General features: G+C 39.3%; 1 protein-coding gene across 1 annotated transcript in view; it reads right to left on the bottom strand.

The window, feature by feature from the left end:
• Window positions 1-24,742, bottom strand: part of LOC311186992 (amine sulfotransferase-like) — a gene marked incomplete at both ends in the record, with an annotated part of 63,825 nt that overhangs the window by 35,142 nt on the left and 3,941 nt on the right. Inside the window, 2 exons of the mRNA XM_084258193.1 lie at window positions 21,790-21,976; window positions 23,945-24,039. Of these exons, the coding sequence (XP_084114319.1) occupies window positions 21,790-21,976; window positions 23,945-24,039 (282 nt within the window). The remainder of the gene's footprint in view (window positions 1-21,789; window positions 21,977-23,944; window positions 24,040-24,742) is intronic.

The raw sequence follows: 24,742 nt of genomic DNA on the forward strand, positions 1-24,742 counted from the left end.
GGGAGGAGGGAAGGGAAGGGAGAGAAAGAACTAGAGTCAAAATAAGGGGGGGTGCAATTGTATAGGGGATATAACCAAAATGAAAATGCATACATTGTGCAAAGATGAAAAATGATGTAATTATATAAAATAAAATATTAAAAAATTTAAAACTAAAAAAATCTTTTTACATCTTTTACGAGTTTAAAGAATTGAGTCAATTGGGAACACACCATTTCATGTCATTATCAAATTATACAATAACATATTTTCTAGATCTGTCTGCTATGGGACCTAAAAACAATGAAATATAGAGCAATGAGCATGCCAACAGCCAAGATCCTGGTTTATAAAAAACAATCTCAATTTGGAGGAACCCAAGGAAATGGTTGATTTCAGAGGAGGGGAAAGAAAGATACAAGTGCAAATTGTTATTATAGTGGAAAGTGAAGAAATACATAATGAATGCTAGAGACATGTCAAAAAAACCCCAACAGAATCAGCTCGAATTTCTTGAATTCAAGTAATTCTTGGGGAATTTGTATATAAAAATAAATGATAGTTACCTTTACTGGTCAGAAGCTTTTTAATTCCATATATATGGTTCATTTTTGCTTTGTTTGCTTTTGCTTTTGGTGTCAGATTCATGAAATCATCACAGATCTTCAAGGAGCTGACTGCCTATATTTTCTTCTGGGAGTTTTATGACTTTAAGTTTTACATTGAGTCATCCATTTTAATTTTTGTGAATGTGAAGTTTACTGATTCATTTCATTTTTTGTATGTGACTGCCAGTTTTCCAAGTAGTGCTCAGTCTATTTTCTTGTATCAATTTTAATCAGTCAGAAAATGGTAAATGTGAGGATCTTCTTGTGATAATTGTTCAAGGACTAAACTGCTATGTTAATTCCCTGTCAATAGACCTAATGATTTTTTTTCATCCACAAACCAAAGTCAGCTGCTAGACAGTTGAGCTCTTGTTGGAAATAGTTTATGGCTTAGTTGTTGTGCTAATCACGGTGAACTGTGAAAAATTGCTGAGGAAAAGAAATGACCTATTTTCTTAAATGAACTTGAAACCAAAATACAATGTGAAACATGTTTATGTTGAATTTGGTGTTACGTTGAATGTTAATAGGAAATATGAATCTCAACATTTTTTCTTTAAATAAATTTGTAAAGTTTATTTATTTTATTATTTTAATTTCGGAGTTACCTTTTTACTCCTTCGGTGTATACATGTTCCACTCACCCTTCACCAAGTTACTCATGACAATATTCTATTTCCCTCCTAAACACTCTCCTCCCTCCCCTCTGGCCCTTCTGGTAACCAAAATATTTTCACAAGATTTGGTTTTCCTGTATTTTTCCAGTATATGCTTATATATATATATATATATATATATATATACACACACACACATATATTTAATATATATGTATATTCCACAGATGAATGAAACCATCTGATAACTTCTTCACTTTGTGGTTTATTTCACTGAATATAACCACCTTGAGAGCCATCCATTGTTTTCCTAAAAGACACTATTTAATCCTTTTTAACACTGATGTATTGAATAAGTACATTGTTTAGTTTGGAATGTACGCCTTATCAGATGTGTGACGTTCAAGTGTTTTCTCCCAATTTTTAGAGAGTCCTTTTGTTTTCATGACAGTTTATTTTGAGATGAAGTTTTTTTGTTTGTGGTCCCACTTGTTTCGTTTTGCTTTTGCTTCCCTTGCCACTGGAGTTGCATTCCCAAATTCATCTTGTGGTTACATGTCTGGTGGTATCATCCCGTGTTTCCTCTCAAGTATTTATAGTTTGGGTACTTATATCCAGACCTTAATCCATTTTGAATTAATTTTTGTGAAGGGAGTGAAGAATACATTTAGTTTTATCTTTGGCACGTGGCTATCCACTTACCCAAACTTCCCAGCCCTCCTCCCACCTACTCCTTTCTGCCGCAGACTGTGATTTATGAAACTTAAATCTCCTGATGAGGATGATTATCTATGGACCACAAGGCTCATACTCTGTGACCCAATGGGCCTGGCAGACAGGAGGCACCTGAGTGGACTGTGTGTGCTACTGCCCAACTATGGCCATAGGGCATCCCCACCACAGAACCATAGTCTCCTGCTACTTTCCAGGGCCACTTTGGAAGAAACTTTGCAAAGTATGACTTATCTGTATCTTTCCAAGCTCAATACTGAAGTGTCACAGCCTAGATAGGTAAGGATTTAGGTGAGAGATTGCCTGTTTCAACACTTTATGAGGCTATTTTTGGGTATCAAGGGGAAAAAAACATTGCCAGCCAGTTTAGTCTCTGGAGTGATTTCATCAATGGATCAAGAAGATCTAATACATATACACAATGGAATACTACCCAGTGATCAAAAAAAGGTAAATTCTGGCCATTTTTGGCAACATGGATGAAGCTAGAAGGGATTGTGCTAAGTGAAATAAGTCAGAAGGAAGAAGATAAATATCAGATAGCTTCACTTATATGTGGAATATAAAGGAACCAAACAAAGGGTCAGGAAAAAGACAACATTTGCAAGCTGACCATAGATCTAAGGCACCCTTGAGCTTTGGTCTTTCTTTTAAATCCTACATTAAGACACATTTTGCACTCAATCATTTCAACTCTGAATGAAACACTTTCTCACTAACACTTTCATATCAGGGCTCTTGCTGACTGCATATGGAATAGGGCATGTTCCACACCTGTGAGAACCTTACATTGTTGGGGAAGTCAGGTAGGGAAGATTATGGGTTCCTGATAAATGGCAGATGTAGTGTGACATTCAAGTCTTATTTCCCACTTTGATATTTCCCTCAGGAATTTTGTCACAGAGCTGGACGATAGGTGCGATATGTGGTGACGCACTAATCATCAAAGGCTAAAATCATGGCTCTGCTTGTCCCCCCTAATACGAGCCCCTTACTTTCTGGTGGATTCTGTGTGATACACAAACTTGCCAAGTTTAGAACTAAGTCAAGGCTGATTTTGTAACATACTTCAACTCAGCCAATTAAATTCAAACCCAGGGAGGTGTGCAGGGGTGGGAAGTGTGTATTTTAAAAGAACTGGCAACTTTTCCAGATTATTTGTAAAGACTTGAGGGTCATGAAAGAAAATGAGTTCAAATTCTAAGTGCTGCTTACCTATCACTTGAAAAAGTATAAAGTGTAAACAGAAGAAAATTCTTGGAGTGTTGCCTAGACAAATGAGAGCTGGTAGAAATTGCATAAGAAGGAGAGAATACTAGCTACCAAACAGGAAATTTGATCTGTGTTTTAAATCTCTACCCATCTAAATTTTTTTATGGGATAAAAATCAAGCTACTTTAGGGAAATTAAATTTTCATCCATTATTTTTCAAATTGACTTACATAGAAAGTGAAATAGTCATTGACAAAATTGGAAGATTTTTCATTATATAAGCATAACCTTTGTGCCTGGTCTATGTGAGGATTCCTTTATGTTGTCACTGCCCTTCTCACATGATATAGAGGAAATGACTTGTCAATACAAATTGTGTAAGAACTTAATAAATTAATGCTTAGAGTTTGAGAAATAAATGTATGTATATATATATATATTTTTTTTTTTTAAAGATTTATTCATGCATACAAGAACTGGGGTGCAGGCCAGAGTTGTGGGAGAGTGAGAGAACTCACTAGAGACAGAGTGGGGAACAGAACAGGCAGACTGACTGAAATACACTGCTGAGGGGAGCAGCAGGCGAGATAGGAGAGGTCTGCCTCGCCATGTGAGTTTCTCCCTGGCAGGCTAGGGATCAAACTCATGCTGCAGAGGCTGTGGGTTGCTTCATTGTGCAGTGCTTAATCCCCTGCGCCACCAGGGAGGCCCTCAATCTGCTTGTTCTTCTCCGCACTCTGTAGTGAATCCTCTCTCCCCCTGCATCTCAGGCCTACCGACCCAGTCCTTGTTGCATAAATATTTAAAATGGATTTTAAAAAAAAAAAAAAGTGTTTAAAAAAATAGAGGCAGAGAGAAATTTAGTACATACCTGGTTTTGGGCATGGGAATAGGAGTTAACCATCAAAGACAGATTGTGAGGAATTAATTGAAGTTTTCTAAATCAGTTATGGCAATGTTTGCACAAGTCTGTCAATTATTAAAAATCATTGAATCATACACTTGAAATGGGTAATTTTTCTGTAAAAATAATCTCCTATTATCAATATAATGATTTTACTGTTAATATGGTCTCATTAAATGCTCACATTTTGGAGGTAAATTATTTTCTCTTATCTTTCACCTCCAAAACAGGTATAGTAAAAGATAGATGAGATTCTATTCTTCAGCTCAGAATTCTCACTAATGGAAATTTTAACATGATAGCTCTCGGTTCTGTCTCTGACCTGAGTCCTCTGAATAAATATACCTATAATTATATCTTTCCACTCATATGCCTCACCAAAGGAGGGGGGGGGTGATAGGATACAATGACGGAGAACATATAACAGTTTCACCAAAAATGTTTTATTTTTTGCAATCTATTTTAATTTTAAACATACATATTTTTTTACATCATCTATTATCCTTCCATAGTTAGTTTCCCTTAGGTGTGCCCCTCCCGCCAATAACCCACCTCCTAGCACCACCCAGCTCTCCCATGTCTCCCTCCCCTGCCCCATCACTCCCACACCTCCCCTGCTGCCAGACACAGCTGGATGGTTGGCCCATTGACCTTGTCTTGTCCCTGGAAACTTTCCGTTTCCTGGGCAAGGACCTGAGCTCCTGGACCACAGCAGACCAGGCTGCTCTAATCCTCAGAGGCATCTGTGAGGCAGGTAGCAAGGCCAAATCATTCAGGAATATTTTGTAGGGCAGGTGTGTGGAGTGGTTCTCCAGACTCCTTGATTTTGGAGCTTCCTGTGGTATAGGAGACCGCCTAGTTTTGTCCAGGCCGGTGCGGACTCTGGGTTTCGTGCCTCCCCGTCCCCACTAGTTGTACCATCCATTGCAGTGATTGCCATGATGCTGCTTCTGAGTCTTTTTTAGATTTATTTATGCATACAAGAGCTGGGATGTGGGCCAGAAGTGGGGGTGGGGGGTTGGGAGGTGAGAAGGATTCACCAGAGACAGAGTGGGGAGCAGAACAGGCAGATTGACTGAAATACACTGCTGAGGGGAGCAGCGGGTGAGACAGGAGAGGTCTGCTGCACCAAATGTGGGTTATCTCCCTGGCTCAGATCAAACTCAGGCTGTAAAGGTGATGGCACTGAGATTTAGCCCTGAGGCCTCAGGGGAGCCTCCCTCCTTACCCCCCTCCAGTGTGTTTCTTGAAGCCAGTGTGAACCACAGTAAGAGTAAAACTGACTTGTGTGGGCAGAGGTTTACACACCAAATTATTGGCCTTGAGATTTAGTATCACTCTTAAATCTTATTTCGGCAGTAACTGAGTATCCCTCACTCAATAACTTCAACTCTGAATCTAAATTCTTATCACTAACACCTTCAAAGCAGTGTTCCTGCTGCCTCCATATGGAATGGGGCATGGCCCACACCTGGGAGAACCTGCCAGATAATTCAAATGCAAAGCCCTGAATCTGCTGTCCTTCTACCTCCCCACCCCACCAGCACTAGCCACTTAGCTCCTTGGTAGGTCAGGATTTTAATTAGTGCTGTTTGTTAACTTTGGGAACTGGTGACAATCAAAAGCAATTTCCTAATTTTATGAATGATTCCTGTCTAGTTAATTTTCTGGTGCCTTGTTTTAGGATGCAACTAGATTGAGCACAAAGTCCCTCTTCTGAAAATAAATTGCTATTATGTAGATGTGAAAATGTTAGGGGGAAAGGATGTCCTGAGCAAACTCCACACAGGTTTTGTGGCCTCTACCCCCACTCCAGACCAAAGCCATCAAGACACCCGGAACAACAAATCCCATCATCACTGTAGAGCAACCAGCCCAAACCAGGTAGGTTCATCACTGGTTCAAGCAGCCTCTTTGGTGTTTTAGCTATTCTCATGTTCTCCACTGTACTTCACTGCCCTGCCAAGCCATGCCATGCCATGCCATCCTCTGCCACCCTGGCCTTATATGCCCAGTCTCTTGGCTCAAGTGTGCCCACCTATGCATGCCCACAGCCTACTCCAGGTGTCCGCCATCAGGCCTGCATCTAGGATCCCAGGGATCCATCATTAATGTTAATGGCGGGAGGGCAGAAAAGCCTGATAATCACTTACCTACAGTCACTGAAGGGAGGGTTGCTGGGACCTGAAGGTGCAGTTAAGCAGCCAAGTTTGGTATAAAACCAGACATGTGGGCCTTGGGGTCTCTCGTGTCCTCTTGGCTCTTCACCAGCGCTCAGCATGCCATTGGGAGTCCAGGTCAGGGAAACTTGTAGCATGCATTCACCCATTTATTTCTGTAGGGCCAGCAAAGCACGGAGCAGGATCTCTATGACCTGGGCAGATGGGTTAAAGGAGAGTCCTAGAGCCCTCAGTGGCTTTTTCAGGGTTTTATTGAGTTTCTCACACCATTTGTAGTGCAGCACCCAGGTACACAGCAGGCAGGGAGGCCAGGGGACCAGGAGGCTGGCAGCCCTCCCAGCCCCTGCAGAATCTTCACTCTGGGCTCTCTGCTTCTCCTTTGCTGCTCTGCTGGTTCTGCTCTCGTTCTGCTGCTCTCTGCTCTTCTACTTGTTCTGCTGAAGCCTCCGTGATGCCACCATTATAAGCCCAGTCTCAGCCCAGGTGCGCCCACCTATGCAGGCCACACCCTACCCCAGGTGCCCGCCATCAGGCACGCATGCAGGACCCCAGGGATCCATCATTAATGGTAGTCGTGGGAGGGCAGAAAAGCCTAATAATTTTTCACTTACCCTATAATCTCCCTCTCTTTCTCCCTGAGTTATTCATTTCTTCATTTCCCCTTCTTTTGTAAATAAACCCTTTATTAACCTTTTTGTGTGTGCCTGCAGTTGAGCCTTATTGTAAGTCCCTCTAAGCGCAGGGGTGAGGACCCACAGCAAGGCAGCCCATTTTAAACAAAAAGAGACCCCAACGCTCAGCAGGGCCATTATGTCTTGACTGCCTAACTGGGGCACTAACTAGAGAGACCCAGTGGGTGGATTCTGTAAGGTACAAGCCCTTCCAGGTGCAAAGTTTGGAATCCTGTGCTTTATCAGGCAGAAACCAGAATGTCACAGCTGATTTTGGAACATACTCCAATTCAGCCAGTTAACTTCAGAGGACCAAGAGCTGTGGGAAGGGGGTATGGGGAAGAGGGGTGCTGGTGGAGAACATATATTTTAAAAGACCGGACAACTTTTTTTCTTTTCTTTTCACTTTCTTTCTTATTTCTTTTCTTTTTCTTTTTTTTTTTTTAAGATTTATTTATTTATTTATACAAGCACTGGGCACAGTCAGAAGCACGGGAGGGTGAGAGAATTCACCAGAGCCAGAGCGGGGAGCAGAGCAGGCAGAAGGACTGAAGTACACTTCTGAGGGGAGCAGCGGGCGGCAGGAGGGGTCTGCGCGCCATGTGGGACCCTCCCCCGGTGGCCGGGGAGCAGCCGGGGATCGAACCGGCGCTGCAGAGGCTGCGGGCAGCTTCACAACCCAGCGCTCAACCGCTGCGCCACCGGGGAGGCACTTCATTTTCTTATGTTGTTCATTTTTGTACAATATTTTATTTCTCCCCTCAGATGTAGTCCCCATAATTCTCATACCCCCATATCCCCGTGAACCATCACCATAGTCCCTTTCTCTTTCCGCCTCTGTTTTGGCCCCTCTTCTTACCCCTCCCCTGCTGTATGCCTCAGATCCATAGTTTGCCTGCAAGTGTTGCCTTTTTCTTGACCTTTAGTTCAATTTCCCTATATTCAGTTTTTCACCATTAAGAATGATGTTAGCTGTGGTTTTGAACACCAGACAACTCTTAAGGTTTATTTATGGAGACTTCCAAAGTCACAATCATGCTAAAAAAAAAAGGGGGGGTGTCTCTTTGAGTCCAAGTTCTAAATCTTTGTTACCCATTACTTAAAAGAAAAAGATAAGTGTAAATAAGAGAAAGTACTTGGAGTTTTGCCTGGCCCAGAGAGAGATGCAACAAATTCTTCTGGTTTTGCTTAGAAAAGTGCAAAGATCATCCACTGGCCATCAGGTTTGTGTGTTTTTTTTTTTTTTAAATATTTAAAGATCATCGTGTATTTTATCCTTCATTTTGTTAATTTGATTTATCATGTATCTATGTTGAGTCATCCTTGCATCTCTGAATAGATCTGACTTGATCATGGTGTCTGATATTTTAATGTATTATTTATGAATTCATTTTGCTAATATTTTGTTGAGGAGTTTTGCATTTATGTTCATCATAAATATTGGATTGTAATTTCTTTTTTGTGTGTGTGATGTCCTTATCTAGTTTTGGTATAAGTCTATGCATGACTCATAAGAGTTGTTAGGGAGTGTTTCCTTTATATTCTATTTTTTCAACATTTTGAGAAAGATGCATATTAGTGCTTTGAATCGTTTAAATATTCATCAGTGAAACTATCTGATCATGAAATGCTGGTCTTTGATAGCTTTTTATTTTACTTTTTTTCAGTTTCTTTACTTGTGTCTCATCAGATTTTCTGTTTAAGATTTCATTCTTGTGAAGCTTGACTACTACCTCACACCATGCACAATATCCAACTCAAAATAGATTAAAGAACTAGACATAAGACCTGAAACCATAAAATATAAAGAAGGAAATATAGGTGAAACACTACATGACATACACTTTGGTAACATCTTTAAAGACTCATCACCCAAAGCAGTGATAGTGAAGGCAAAGATAAATAGCTGGGACTACATCAAATTAAAGAGCTTCTGTACAGCAAAAGAGACAGTAACCAAAACAGACACCCACTGACTGGGAGAAAATTTTTGCAACAACACTAATGATAAAGGACTGATCACAGAAATCTACAAAGAGCTGAAGTGTCTCAACAAAAACAAAACCAATAATCCAGTCAAAAAATGGGCAGAAGAGCTAAAAAGAAACTAGCTACAACAAATGTTGGCGAAGATGTGGAGGAAAAGCAACACTCCTGCACTGCTTGGTGGGAGTGCAAATTGATCCAACCACTATGGAAAGCTGTGTGGAGATTCCTCAACCTGCTAAAGAGGGAGCTTCCATATGACCCAGCAATTCCACTCCTAGGTATTTACCCAAAGGACACAGAAACATTAATTCAAAAGGGCACCTGCACCCCTATGTTTATAGCATCACTACTTAACAATAGCTAAGCTATGGAAACAAACCAAATGCCCAAAAATAGATGATTGGATCAAGAAGATGTGGTACATATGCACAATGGAATACTATTCAGGGATCAAAAAAGAAACTCATGCAATTTGCAACAACATGGATGGAGCTGGAAGGGATCATGCTCAACAAAATAAGCCAGAAAGAAAAAGAAAAATACTGGATGGTCTCACTCATAGCAGGAATTTAGGAAACCTAAATAAGGGACCAAGAAAAAGACTAATTATAATAAAGATCAAAATCAACAAGCAACTATAAACCAGAGATACACTATGGGGTGGGGGAGCAGGGATTAGGATCAAAATAAGGGGGAGGGGGTGGGAATTATATGGGGACTATAACAAAGATGAAAATGCATACATTGTACAAAAATGAAAAGTGATGTAAAAAATATATAAAATAAAAAAGAAAGGAATTTAAAAAAAGAAAAAAAATTTCATTCTTGGAAGATTGTGCAGTTCAAGAAATTAAGTCATTTCTAGGTGGTCCAACTTGTTAGTATAAATGTGTTGATACTGGTGTCTTATGATTCCATGTATTTCACTTTTGATTATTTATTTGGTTCTTTTCTCTTTTTTAAATTAATGTGTCAAATCAAAGTCTTGTCAATTGTGTTTACTTTTTCAAAAGTCAGCTTTTCTTCTCATTTTTTATATCCAAAAGGGCAGGTTTATTATAAAATGGAAGGGATGAGTAAAGGAGGTTTGCACAGACACAAGCAGGCAGAATAAGCTGCCCCCAAAAGGGACAAGTTTGTTAAAAGAGAGACCTGATGGTCACAGGTGGGCAGCCTTGGGAGCAGAGCTGCCTCTGCTGCTTTGCAAAGGGAGGAGGTTGGTGAAGGGACACACCTGCATGGTCACAGGCCGGCAGGAAGGTTGCTGCCTGGTTGATATTTTGTATTCCTTTTGGTTTTTATCTCATTTTTTCCACTCTGACTTTTGTTATTTCCTTTCTTTCACTGACTTTGCCCATATTTTTGTCTTCCTTTTTCTTACTCTGTAAATGTAAGGTTACATGGTTTAATATCAATAATTCCACATTGACTTTCAAGTTTTTATATAGTACATCATTGTTCATTTTTAAACAGTATTTGCTTCCCCCCACCCCCTCAGGTCCACATTAATTTTCTACCTGAACTATCTATCCATTGATGTAAGTGGGGTGTCAAAACTCCCTACTTTATTTTATGCTATCTATTGTATTTCTCCCTTTAGAACTATTAATATTTGACTTTTATATTTTGTTGCTCCTATGTTGGGTATGTACATATTATCACTGTTATATCTTCTTAATAAATTGACCTATGTTGGGTCAATTTGTTGCTCCTATGTTGGGTATGTACATATTATCACTGTTATATCTTCTTAATAAATTGACCTGTTCATCTTTTTGTTTTATTGCAGTCTGTTTGAAAGTCTATTTTGTCCTATATGAGTATAGGCATACCAGCTTTCCTTTTAGCTGCATCTGCACAGAATGTTTTTCTATCCCTTCATTTTCAGTGTTGTCTCTTATCCCATAAAATTTGGTCTTATTTTTATACATTCAGCCATTCCATGTCTTTTGATTTTAGAGTTTAGTCCATTTACATTTAAGGTGATGATATGTTTGTTGTCATTGCGATTTTACTAGTTGATTTCTTTTTGTTTCCAAATTCCTCTCTGTGTCCCTTATATAATTCCCTTGACTAATTGTATTATCTTTAATTACTTTTACTACATTGGTCTTTTAATCTTCATTCTACTTTTTAGGTGATTGGTCCACTACTTTTAATATGAATATCTAATATGAGTAACAAAATTGAATAGTGAGGAATACAATGACCCCCTCCTCCTTTGGCCAACTTCTCATCCAAAATATCTTTAAGAATCTCATGTCACCCTCAACCTCTAAACTGTGCTTGAACAGTAGATGCAGCACTGAATGAAGATGATAGTTGAAATAGTCATAGTCAGAAATTCTCTGCCTTTTGAGTACTGAGCTTTACCACAGGGCACATGTTCCTGTTAAAATCCAGGTACCTCAAGCTGATTAATGAGAGAATTTGGTTATCGTCTAGGCTTTAGCCCCAGGTAGGAATAAGGCAGATCTTTTACATACCACAACTATAGGCTCAAATAATAACCTCTTGTGTAAGGAAACACAAGTGATTCAGTCTGGCTCTCCCTGCCAAACAGACTCTAACTGTTCTTTTAGGAGCCACAGGCTGAAGTAGATAATGACACTACATGGCTCTATTATTTCTTTAGTCACATACCCTCTGTCCTACATACCAATTCTGTGCACTCCTCTCAAGTACAGTTTCATGATTTTAAAGTCCTCAATATGGTCATGAGCCCTTGAGTTAACAACAGTAGAGACCTCCATATGATAGCTGCCCTCACCTTGTGGGTTGTACCACCTCAAGTGGTTCCAAACACAGTTCAATTAATATTTCCTACCTCTTCAATCATGCTGTCACTTTTGATGTATACAGTAGTCATCTGTTCATATCTTTGCTTGGGGGTAATTTGGTTGCATATATGAGGATCAGTTGAGCCCATCATCTTTCCAAACCTCTGGAGGAATGATTTTACGAGACAACTTATGTTGCAGTTTGAGGAATCATTAGGTGTAAGACTTGTGCCAGCCATAGGGTCATGCATTTGCACTGCTTGCACTTGACTTATAAAGTCCTGTGATTCTCATTTAAGACCCACATTGTATGTATGTGAGGGTTAAAAAGTACCAACAGTAAAGATATTAAAAATTGTCAGGTGGCTCTTACTGCTACAATTAATAGACTAGACAACTTGAACTCTTCCGAGTTGGTGGGTGGCCATTGTAACTGGTCCATTACAGAGACTAGATGGGTACTTCTGGTGACCAAAACTTAATATCAATCATTAAAATTTGGATAAGGACTTTCCTTTCTGGAAAGAAAGAATATAATTAGGTTACATGAAGTCAGTCCTCCCATGGGGGGAAAAAATGAAAGCCAGATAAAGTGAAAAATTATTTTAAAAACCTGGGATCTCTGAAAACAATAAGAACTAGATTAAGCAAAATTCCAGAGGGAAGAGCCCTTTTTAGTTGAATTCTCTTTGGTTTTCTTTCTTGGGTACATTTGCCAATTCTGGGTTTATCCTGATTTTGAAATTTAGGGCAGGAGACTAAAGAACTACAGTCAACCATGCTGGTATTAAGAATTAAATACCTCCATTTTAAGAGCTAAGAGATAGAGAGGGCGGAGCAACATGGCAGCGAGGAGACGCTGCAAGTAAGATCTCCCATTAAAAAAAGTTAATAGGGAGGAAAAGCGGCAGGTCCCAGTGAGAACTGGGACACGGAAGATAAACGGATGACTCCAGCAAACTGCCCGAAGAAGAAAGTTGCCATAAAAGAGGACCAGAAGGGAGGAAAGCGCAGAACCCTGCTCCCCTCCCCTGCCCACAGAGGCGGCACTCTCCGATTGGCAGAGAGGAGGAAAACAACAAACCAAAACAGCCAACAAGAACAAAGGACGCAGCAAGCGGGACTGTGAGTGGAAAGGAACTATTTCAGCCACCACACCCCGTGAACGGGAACTGTGGAGAACCCTGCAGGATCCGCCGTGGAGGTGAGCTCCAGGCGCCATTAAAGAGAGCCCCGCCCCCAGGAGGAGACCAGCACCAGCACACAGCCCCAGGCCGCCCGGTAAGCTTGCGCGGAAAGCGGCGCTGGAAAAGCAGACTCGGATCGGGATTGCGCGGGAAAAGCGGCGCGGATCGCGCTGAAAAGCAGTGCAGTTGAAAAGCAAACGCGGATCCGGATCAGATCGCAGCTACCCAAGTCCCCGCGCCTGCGACCTAGGCTTGAGGGGAGACGCGCGGAGGCCCTCCCTGAGTGAGCAGGAACCAGGTGCCCAGGCAGGGGAGCGGGATTCAAAAGGCGCCATTCCCGCGCCACTGATCTGGGCTACAGCCCGCGTCCTGGAACTGAGGGCTTTGGAACTGAGACCCGGGGCACGAAATTAGGGGCGTGGGTTCCCCACGACGGTGGGGCACAAGGCAGACACAGCACCCCAAAGCCGTTGAGGTTTACCCTACCATCCCCGCTCTGTTCCCTGTCCCATGGGGTGGAAAATCAGCTCCCCAAGGGCTCTAGGAGAGATCTCTGGCGCCACCTAGCGACTTGAAGCCAGCAGAGACTCTTGAAGGTGCCAGTGGCCAGCTGGGGAGTTAGCCCACACCGGGCCCCTTCCGACCAGTAGTCTGAGCCCACAGGGAGAGCGAGCACCCACAGCCGGGGCAGACCAGGCGCGCAGAAGAGTGTGCCTGAGACCAGAAGCGCAGGGAGTGTGTCCCACATCACCATTTTAGAACAGGGACATTTCTTCAGTAAAGACTACCTGCAGAAGGCTTCCTCAGGAGCCAGAGGTGAGCGGGGGAAGTTCACCCACGCCAGACCCCCTCTGGCCTGCAGTCCAAGCTCAGGGGGGAGCAGGAACCCACCGCCGGGGCAGACCGGGCGCACAGGGGAGTGTGTCCCCACATCGGCATTTTAGAACAGGGACCTTTCTCCAGTAAAGACTGCTTGAAACTGACAGATGACTCCTGGAGGAACCAGAGGGGAGCAGAGAAGCCCACCCAAGATGCTGGCCAGTCCCAACAACACAGTGTCCCAACGCATACGGCAAATTAGAAAACAGACAGTAGGGAGGAGAAGAACCACACGCAACCTAGCAACTCTCCAGAGAAAAAGCACACACCACAAAAAGAAAACCAGCCCCCAGATTGCAACAACAATAACTTGGAAGAATTTCTGAGCCTTCCAGAAAGAGAATTTAAAATTGCCGTGATTAAAAAACTGACAGAAGTCATAAAGGAAAACAATGATAAGGGAAAAATAATCAACGATCAGAAGAATGCAATTGAGTCCCTAGAGAGGGAAAACAATGGTCAGAAGAAAGAAATTGAGTCCCTAAAGAGGGAAGTAAAAGAAATGCAGGAGATCAAAGAATTAATGGAAGAACTAAAGAATTCTGGGAAAAGCAATGAAAGCAGAATAGATGAAATGGAAGAACGAATAAGTAATCTTGAAGACACAGAAATAAAAAGAACCAAAACAGAAAAGGAAAGAGAAGTACGAAGGAAAAAGAACGAAGAAAGACTTCGGGAACTATCTGACTCCATGAGGAAAGGAAATATAAGAGTTATAGGAATACCAGAAGGAGAGGAGAGAGATGTAGGAACAGAGAAAATATTCAAAGAGATAATTGAAGAGAACTTCCCAAATGTGAAGAAGGAGCTGAAAATTGATATACAAGAAGCAAGAAGAACACCAAACTTCCACGACAAAAGGAAAAATACAGCAAGACACATAATAGTAAAGCTCCCAAGAATCCAGGACAAGGAAAAAATAATGAAGCTGGCAAGAGGGAAGAAACAGATAACATTCAAAGGAAAGCCAATCAGGCTGACATCAGACTTCTCCAAAGAAACACTACGGGCAAGGAGAGAGTGGAGGGACATAGTCAACAGACTCCAAGAAAACAGATGCCAACCAAGAATACTCTATCCCGCAAAGCTCTCCTTCCTCTTTGAAGAAAGAATATGGACCTTCCCAGACAAACAGAAACTCCGGAATTTCATTGCAACTAAACCCCCACTCCAAAAAATACTACGAGGAGTCCTAAAGCCAGAACCTCAGAGGGATGAATAACAACAAAAGAAGGCCAAAGAAAAAAAAAGTTATTAAAAGAATAAATAAATAAAACCAAAGGAAAGACAATCACAATGGCAAATACAGATGCTAACATATCAATATTAACTCTAAATGTAAATGGACTAAACTCTTCAATAAAAAGACATAGAGTTGCAGCCTGGATTAAGAAACAAAACCCAACCTTTTGCTGTCTCCAGGAAACACATTTAGCTACAAAAGATAAAAATAGGCTCAAAGTTAAAGGATGGAAAACAATCCTACAAGCAAATGGACCAAAAATGAAAGCAGGAACAGCTATACTTATATCAGATAAAACAGATTTCAAACTCAAAAAGATAAAACAGACCCCAATGGTCACTACATTATGATCAAGGGGACAATACTTCAAGAAGAAATAACACTCATTAACATATACTCACCAAACGAAGGAGCACCAAAATATATCAGACAACTGTTGTCCTCTCTGAAAACAGACATCGGAGAAAACACATACGTAGTGGGAGACTTCAACACACCACTATCAACAATGGATAGATCAACAAGACAAAAAATAAGTAAAGAAACCAAAGCTCTAAATAAGGACCTAGAGCAATTGGGCTTAACAGACATCTATAGAACACTAAACCCAAAAAAACGGAGTACACATTTTTCTCAAGCGCACACGGATCATTCTCCAGGATCGATCACATACTGGGGCACAAGACAAACATCAACAGATACACCAAGATTGAAATCATATCAACCATCTTTTCTGACCATGAAGGCATCAAACTAGAAATAAACCATAAAAAGAAGGCAAGGAACTTTCCTACCTCGTGGAGATTAAAAACCACACTACTGGAAGACCACTGGACTAATGAGGAGATCAAAGAAGAAATTAAAAAATTTTTTGAATTGAATGACAAGGAGGACACCAATATCCTAAATGTATGGGATGCAGCAAAAGCAGTAATAAGAGGAAAATATATAGCAATAGAAGCTCACATCAAGAAACAAGAAAGAACGCAAAGAAACAACCTAATCTCGAAGCTCAAAGATCTAGAAAAAGAACAACAAAAAAACCCCAAAAGCAGTAGAAGAAAAGAAATAATGAAAACCAAAGCAGAAATAAATGAAATTGAAACTAAAAAAAACAATCCAAAAGATCAATGAAACCAAGAGCTGGTTCTTTGAAAAAATCAATAAAATAGACAAACCCCTAGCCAGGCTCACAAAGGAAAAAAGGGAGAAAGCACAAATAAACAGGATCATCAATGAAAGAGGAGAAATCACAACGGACACAGCAGAAATCAAAAGAATAATCAGTAACTGCTATGAACAGTTATATGGAAACAAGTTTAACAATCTAGAGGAGATGGACAAATTCCTACAACTCTACAATCACCCAAAGCTAGATAAAGAAGAAATAGAACACCTAAACAGACCAATTACAATTAGCGAAATTGAAATGGTAATCAAAAACCTCCCCAAAAACAAAAGCCCAGGACCTGATGGATTTACAAATGAATTCTACCAAACATTCAGAGATGAATTAGTGCCTATCCTTCACAAACTCTTCCAAAAAATTGAGAAGGAAGGGACAATACCAAACACGTTCGATGAAGCCAACATTACACTAATACCAAAACCGAACAAGGACAACACAAAAAAGGAAAACTACAGGCCAATCTCCCTAATGAACACTGATGCAAAAATCCTCAATAAAATTTTAGCTATCAGAATCCAACAATGTATCCATAAGATAATTCACCACGACCAAGTAGGATTCATTCCAGGGACACAAGGATGGTTCAACATCCGAAAATCAATCAACGTTATCCAACACATCAACAAAAAGAAATATAAAAACCATATGATAATATCAATAGATGCTGAGAAAGCCTTCGACAAAGTGCAACACCCATTCATGATAAAAGCCCTTGAAATTCTTGGGATACAAGGAACATACCTCAACATCATAAAGGCCATCTATGACAAGCCAACAGCCAGTATCATTCTCAATGGTGAAAAGCTGAAAGCAATTCCATTAAGATCTGGAACAAGACAAGGATGTCCACTCTCACCACTGCTTTTCAATATAATACTGGAAGTCCTAGCCAGGGCAATAAGACAAGAGAAAGACATCCAAGGAATCCAAATAGGAAAAGAAGAAGTCAAACTATCACTATTTGCAGACGATATGATATTATACATAGAGAACCCCAAAAACTCCACAGAAAAACTAATTCAACTCATCAATCAGTTCAGTAAAGTGGCAGGATACAAAATCAACACGCAAAAGTCAGTAGCCTTCCTATACACAAACAATAAATCTGAAGAAGAAGAAATAAAAAAAACCATCCCTTTTGTTATTGAAACAAAAAAAATCAAATATTTGGAATAAATCTAACAAAAGAGGTAAAGGACCTATACAAAGAAAACTATAAAACACTGTTAAAAGAAATAGAGGAAGACACAAAGAAATGGAGAGACATCCCCTGCTCGTGGATTGGAAGAATAAACATTATTAAAATGGCCATCCTTCCAAAAGCAATATACAGATTCAATGCTATTCCAATCAAAATTTCAATGTCATTCTTCAAAGAAATAGAACAATTATTGATGAAATTCATATGGAATCACAAAAAACCCCGAATAGCCAAAGCTCTCCTGAAAAAAAAAAGAAGGGAATGGAGGCATCACACTCCCAGACTTCAAACTCTACTACAAAGCCATAATCATCAAAACTGCATGGTATTGGAACAAGAACAGACATACAGACCAATGGAATCGAATAGAAAATCCAGAAATAAACCCACAGATTTATGGTCAACTAATCTTTGACAAAGGAGCAAAGACTATGCATTGGAGCAAAGAAAGTTTGTTCAATAAATGGTGCTGGGAAAACGGGGTCGCTACATGCAAAAGAATGAAGCTTGACCACTACCTCACACCATACACAAAAATCAACTCAAAATGGATTAAAGAACTAGACATAAGACCTGAAACCATAAAATATATAGAAGGAAATATAGGCGAAACACTACGGGATTTGCACATCAAAGACATCTTTACAGACACATCACCCAAAGCAGGATAGTGAAGGCAAAGATAAACAGCTGGGACTACATCAAATTAAAGAGCTTCTGCACAGCAAAAGAGACAATAACAAAAACAAAGAGAAACCCCACCAACTGTGAGAACATTTTTGCACCCAACACTAATGATAAAGGACTGATCACAAAAATCTGCAAAGAGCTGATGAGACTCAACAACAACAAAGAAAATAATCCAGTCAAAAAATGGGCAGAAGAGCTAAAAAGAAACTTCTCTGAAGAGGAAATGCAAATGGCCAACAGGCATATGAAAAAATGTTCAACATCACTTGTCATCAGGGAAATGCAAATCAAAACTACCATGAGATACCATCTTACACCAGTGAGAATGGCACATATTAAAAAAACTAGCAACAACAAATGTTGGCGAGGGTGTGGAGAAAAAGGAACTCTTCTGCACTGTTGGTGGGAGTGCAAACTGGTCCAACCACTGTGGAAAGCTGTGTGGAGATTTCTGGACCTACTAAACCTAGAGCTTCCATATGATCCAGCAATTCCACTCCTAGGTATTTACCCAAAGGACACAGAAACATCAATTCCAAAGAGCACCTGCACCCCTATGTTTATAGCAGCACTGTTTACAATAGCTAAGCTTTGGAAACAACCCAAATGCCCAAAAATAGATGACTGGATCAAGAAGATGTGGTACATATATACCATGGAATATTACTCAGCATTCAAAAAAGATAAACACATGCAATTTGCAGCAACATGGATGGCGCTGGAAGGGATCATGCTCAGTGAAATAAGCCAAAAAGAAAAATACTGGATGGTCTCACTCATAGCAGGAATCTAGAAAACTTAAATAAGGGACCAGGAAAATGAATAACTATAAGAAAGTGAAAATCAAAATCAACAAAAAACTATGAACCAGAGACACTTTTAGGGGGGCGGGGGCGGGAGGGGAGGGATTGGGGTCAGAATGGGGGGGCTGCAATTGTATGGGGAATATAACAATAAAATTTATTATCTAAAAAAAAAAATAAGAGCTAAGAGATATCTACATGTTTGTGAATAAACTTAATGAGCAATTGTTTTATAAACACCTTGTGTCTTTACCAAGTGAGTTAAAGAAACACAAATAAATAGGTGTACAGTATTTCTAGATGTTAATAGTAATACTATTGGTTTTTTAATTGCTTTTCAAGTATGAAGAATATTTAATGTAATCCCAACAAAATTCATTCCGGCCATTTATAAATTTATTTCAGAAATTGTCATGCCCTTGACTAAAGAAAAGTAGTCAGTAGAATAATATCTCATTATACATGAGTCAACTCTGAATACAATTACTTAGAACATGATAATATTTATTTTAATCAGAAAGAAAGTGATAGATTATTCAACACATGATGTTGCCTCGATTTGTTATTTTTGGAAAAGCACTATATTTTCACAACAGAAGTATAATATCCTGATTAAAAAAATGAAATATGAAAATGTTTGGGTTAATGATGTATCAATGTAAAACATAAAATCTAAAAACTTTAAAAGAAAAGTTGATTATTTCATTGTGCAAAATAATTAAAATATTATACATGAACAAAAAACAAGGGCAGTTTTTAAAAATTGAAAAGGCTTCCATTTCAACATAGCAAATTGCACATGTGATGATCTCCCATTTTGCTCAAGACTGTCAGAATAATAAGTAAAATCCTATTTAATCAGAAATCACAGATAGCAAATGATGTTAAGGACTGCTACATTAATATTTATTAATAACTGATGTTTTCTAATAATGATGCAATGATAATCAAGGATGAAAGTGTATAAGAAAAGTATATGCTTCTGAAAGTGCTTTCATAGTATTTTTTGTGTGTGTGCTAAGTTTAGAATTCTATTCTTCATTTGTCTCCCAGATGAACTCCAAGGGAAAATCTTTCATTTTCTTTTGGAAAATCTTGTCAAACCTTTCATTCTGTTCCACAGTCATGTGGGTTTTCCAGTCTCCAACAGTGCCTGGTAAGTGAAGCAAAGAAATTATTTCATGGAAAGGGATAGGAGTGGAGGAACATGATAACTTAGTGTTAAGAGAAATATCATTTTTCACATTTTTTTTTAGGAGTATCTAAGTTACCAGTTACTCCTCTGCAAAGCTCTGACCCTCACTCTCTAATTTTAGGCAGCTGATAAACTATTCATTACAATTATATTAAATTAGGTACAAATTAATCCACCCTCCTAACTATCAGCTGGATGGGAGAAATACAAAATAATTACAATACAGTAACTATTTTTGTTCCAGGCTATCACTGGTTATTGCATTGTAGAGTCTTTAAAAATCCATTGGATCAGGTATCACTGAGCTACTATTTATTAGGAGAATTTGGATGCTGAGGAGAATTTTGAAAATTGACCACAGATCATACAGTTCATAATACAGAGCTGAAATTTCTCCATATTTACCAAGTTGGGATATGAGACAGGCTTCAACAACATATATAGAGTTAGAGAGTGGTGATGACAAAGAGCAGCTTGTAGGAAGAAAGTCAAGAAAAGAACAGTTAATTTCAAAATAGTCTGATCTGAAAATAAATAACTGAAATGAACAAAAATACTAAAATGCTAAATAAACAAGCAAAAACTTAGTCCAAAAGTGGCAAAAAGAATACAAATGATGTTCAGATAGATAACATCAATGAGAGCAGTGTATACGTCTGCAAAAGCAAAATATGGTACAGGCTTCATTTTTCACAAAGACATTTTTCTAGCTCCCATTTTTTTTATTAGTATTTCAGTATCTCATTTTGAGGGTTTTCTAAAGGCACAGGAACATAAGACATTTCCTTTTTTTTTCAACCAAAAACAAAATGCAAGTGCAACTATTTTGTTTTGTGCCCAAAGGTAGTAGCATCTGGAACACAATAGGGTGTGCTGGGGCTAAAGGTATAGGGCGTGGCTCCTCTTTGGGTTGGCTCAGACTTAGAAGTGCTTCATACATTTTAAGAGACAGGGGAAAGATATACCTAAGAGATAAAGGGGAAGAAATGCTACCTTAGAGGAATCAAAGTCCGTATTTCTTGCCACTCGACAGAGAGGCCTAGAACACTACAAGTGCAAAATCTGTATAATTTTATATTACATGCTTTCCAGATGCTAATTAGAAAATCATAAGATATAATTTAGAATGATTATATAAAATAATAAAAACATTTTAACCTGTTCAACAGTAACAGTTGTATGAAGAATTCTTTCTAAAAATGCACTGACCATTACTTAGCTACTACTTCAAGTTCTATAATGTGAGTCTGGTTTAATAAAAAGACATACAATTTTCCCTCCCAATAATGAAAGAGCAGCTGATCTGAGATCTCAATTTAGTCCTGGGGGATATTCAAGAGAAATCACAAGGATGTAAAAGCAGGCAATGATGGCCAACAGATTCATCATTATTACTTCAGCATCAGATGCTGTGGCCAAAATAATGAAGGGAAAGAGTCTAACACTGAGTGAACATCCATTTTGTGGCAGACACTGTGCCAGGCCTTTGCAGTTTTTCAGGGCCTATGTAGCAGGTCTTTTGATTTTAGGTTTCTTATATCTTCAGGGACCAATTAATGTGGGTTCATGAAGAATACTGAGTAGAAATCATGGAAAACAAACTGTGTAGATAAGAGAGAAAGGTCATGAAGTTTCCATTTTTGGAAACTTGGGGGGTGGGAGGCAAGGCCAGAAGCTAAACTTTTGTCCACTTGTTCTACAATCCAAAACAATTCACTGCAGAACTTCACCTTTGCGGAGGAAGCGGCCTGCAGTTCTTTTAAAGTCAGGATTTTCATTCAGTACATTTTCATAATTTGCTAGTGGGTCATTCTTCATGTTCTGAAATGTGGCCTGTCTCACAACAGTGTCCACAGCTTCCTCACTCAGTTCTTTCCCCAGAAATTTGCAGATTTTTTTAACAGAACTTTTGAGATCCTGAAATGAATTGAGAATGTAGTAAATTACACAAATTATAAGAAAAAAAGCATAGAAATGTCACAACCAAATATCATGATAGAAGTGGAAGATGTAGGTGCTTTGGCTGGTTATAAATTCAAAATTGAACACTGAGCAATGCCTTTGTTATTTCTTCTTGGTAAATTAATCTTTCGTTTGTCTTCTGTTTTAGCGCTTATTTTGGTTCACTTCAAAGGTTCTCATAATTCATTTAATCTGTGTTCATTGGCAAATGTCTGAGGAGCAGCTACTCTGTGTTGGACACTGCCCTGGGGGCTGGTGGAAGTGAACAGAGGGATGACAATGTGCTCAGAATTGATTATCAAGACCTACAGGGAGAGGATAATTGTTTAAGAGAATTCAGAGAATCTCAATAAAAAGACAAATTTATTCTGAGACTTAAAGGAAAAATAGGAATTTTCTAGGTAGATAAAACTAGAAATAGTCTAGATAAAAGAAACAGTCTATCCTATACTGCAGTTGCATGGAATGGCGAGATGTTGGATCACAGCAAAGCTAGAAGTTGAGCATTTCTGGGGTTAGTGGAAACAAGCCCAGGATAAGAAAAACAGGAGACATGACTGGAGGTACTGGAGTGGGTCCTCCTGTAAAGCGGATTACGAAAGCAGCCTCATCTTTGAAACTCTCCCTCTAAGGTGGCTCAACAGCAAAGTCTAAGCTTATTATCATGATTTAGAGGCAGATTTTAAGTAAAGCTAGTTGTGAATATTTAGCAGGTGGCAGCCATCATTCAGTGCCTGCATTTCAGCCCTAAGACTCCTTTCTTGCTGAAGGCTCCCTGGTGGTGTTCTAATAGCAGTACCTATTCCCATTCCAATTTATCCTAGTTGATCTAAGATCCTTGTGGAAATCTCATTCTCTGGGACAGATTAGTCTCAGGTGGTCATATGACCCAAATTTTCTCATTGAAAAAAATTAATCAACCATGCAAGAGAAAAAGCCCTTTTGTTCTAGCTTCCTTCTTTCTGCTGTAGATATTATTAGACGAGAATGTGAATGTGGATCCAATGACAACTATCTTGAATTTATGAAAGAAGTATCACTGTCATACAAATAAAAGATAAAAAATGCTTTTAACTTTCAGGTAACCCTTGAATTGCTATAGCCAGGCTCAGAATAGCCTACTTCTGGATTTCAGTTAATAAACAATAGAGGCTCTTATGTGTTAAACCACTTATATTGACTGTTACTTGGAACTGGACTTTTCTAGTAATACACAGATATTTTCTTTCTTTCGTTTTGAAAGATTGATTTATTTTTATACAAGAACTAGGGTACAGGCCAGAGGTGCAGGAGGGTGAGAGAATTCACCAGAGACGGAGTGAGGAGCAGATCAGACAGATGGACTGAAGACGCTGCTGAGGGGAGCAGCAGGTGAGACAGGAGAGGTCTACAGCACCATATGGGTATCTCCCTGGCTGGCTGGGAATCAAACCGATGCTGTAGAGGCTGTGGATAGCTTCACAGCACTGCGCTCAACCTGCTGTGCCACTGGGGAGGCCCCTACATAGATACTTTCATTTACCATATCATGCAATGCTTAACACAAGTCAGACAAGGTTAAATTTCCCAAGAAATGCTTCCCAGTGTGTGAACATAAAATCTAGGAAATCAGAGGGTGAATAATATATGAAGCAGAATCAATAACACATAACTGAATGGATAGCAGTCTGGTTCAAAAATGAAACATATATGGGACCACATTCAGACAGATAATTCCTCACACACGTGATTTTTTTTTAAAAGAAATGTTATGGTATTAACTGTAAATGAAAACCTTGTAAACAAAATACATAAGATAGAGGGGAAAAGTCTCATAGTACACTTAATCATGGATCTCAAATTTCATATTGTTCTTAGGTGTTCTAGACAAGAACAACTGATACGTTAGGCTTAGATTAAATCACAAACGTAATCTCATCTTACCTTCTTCATCTCCTCATACATCATGAAATGAATATTAAAATAATTCTTGTGCTCATACCAACCTTTGATATGATCAAACCAAAGACTTCCTAACACTGTGGGAAGAACAGATAGGTATTTAGGTAAAATTGTTGAAAAAGCTGAAAATTAATTTATACTCTTATTATGAGATGCAAGAAAATAATTAGTAACAAAAGAAGGAAAATGAAGTCTGTTGCTCAACCATAGATTTTCCTTTTCACATGGCATCAGAGAATCATCCCGCAGCCAAGAGGAATCAATGACATAAATACAAAGAGAAATTGACCTCTTATAAGTATATTTGTATAAACAGAAACACACCTTAAAGTCAATTAGGAAGAAAACAAAATGAAGAACAAACAAAAGAGCAAAGCCTCTCCTTCCTGCAAGCCCCACTATCCACCAGACACACACAGCGATTTCCCCTCTCCATTGACCACTTCAGCGTCCTTGACGAACTTGCATAGCGTACTATAACCTAAACTTTGACCTCCAGTGTAGAGATCATCTCTATCTCAACAGATCTTGTTCTTGCTCAAGTTGCACCAGCTCCTCAGAAAAGAATGTGGAACAGACTTCATCCAACAGAAGTTTCTGGGAGGCACCATTTACAGCATGCAGCACCATAACACCCAACCTACTGTGATCTGAACTGTGTTCCTTTCGCAGTTGAGCTGGAACAGAAACCTCTGTGCAAGTGTATCACTAATCTCCTCTGCTGTTTAAATCTAAATATCTCCTGGCCATATGATATTAGGATCTAGACAATCTCCTGAG

This window comes from Talpa europaea, assembly GCF_964194135.1.
Source record: "Talpa europaea genome assembly, chromosome: 2".
NCBI lineage: Eukaryota > Metazoa > Chordata > Mammalia > Eulipotyphla > Talpidae > Talpa > Talpa europaea.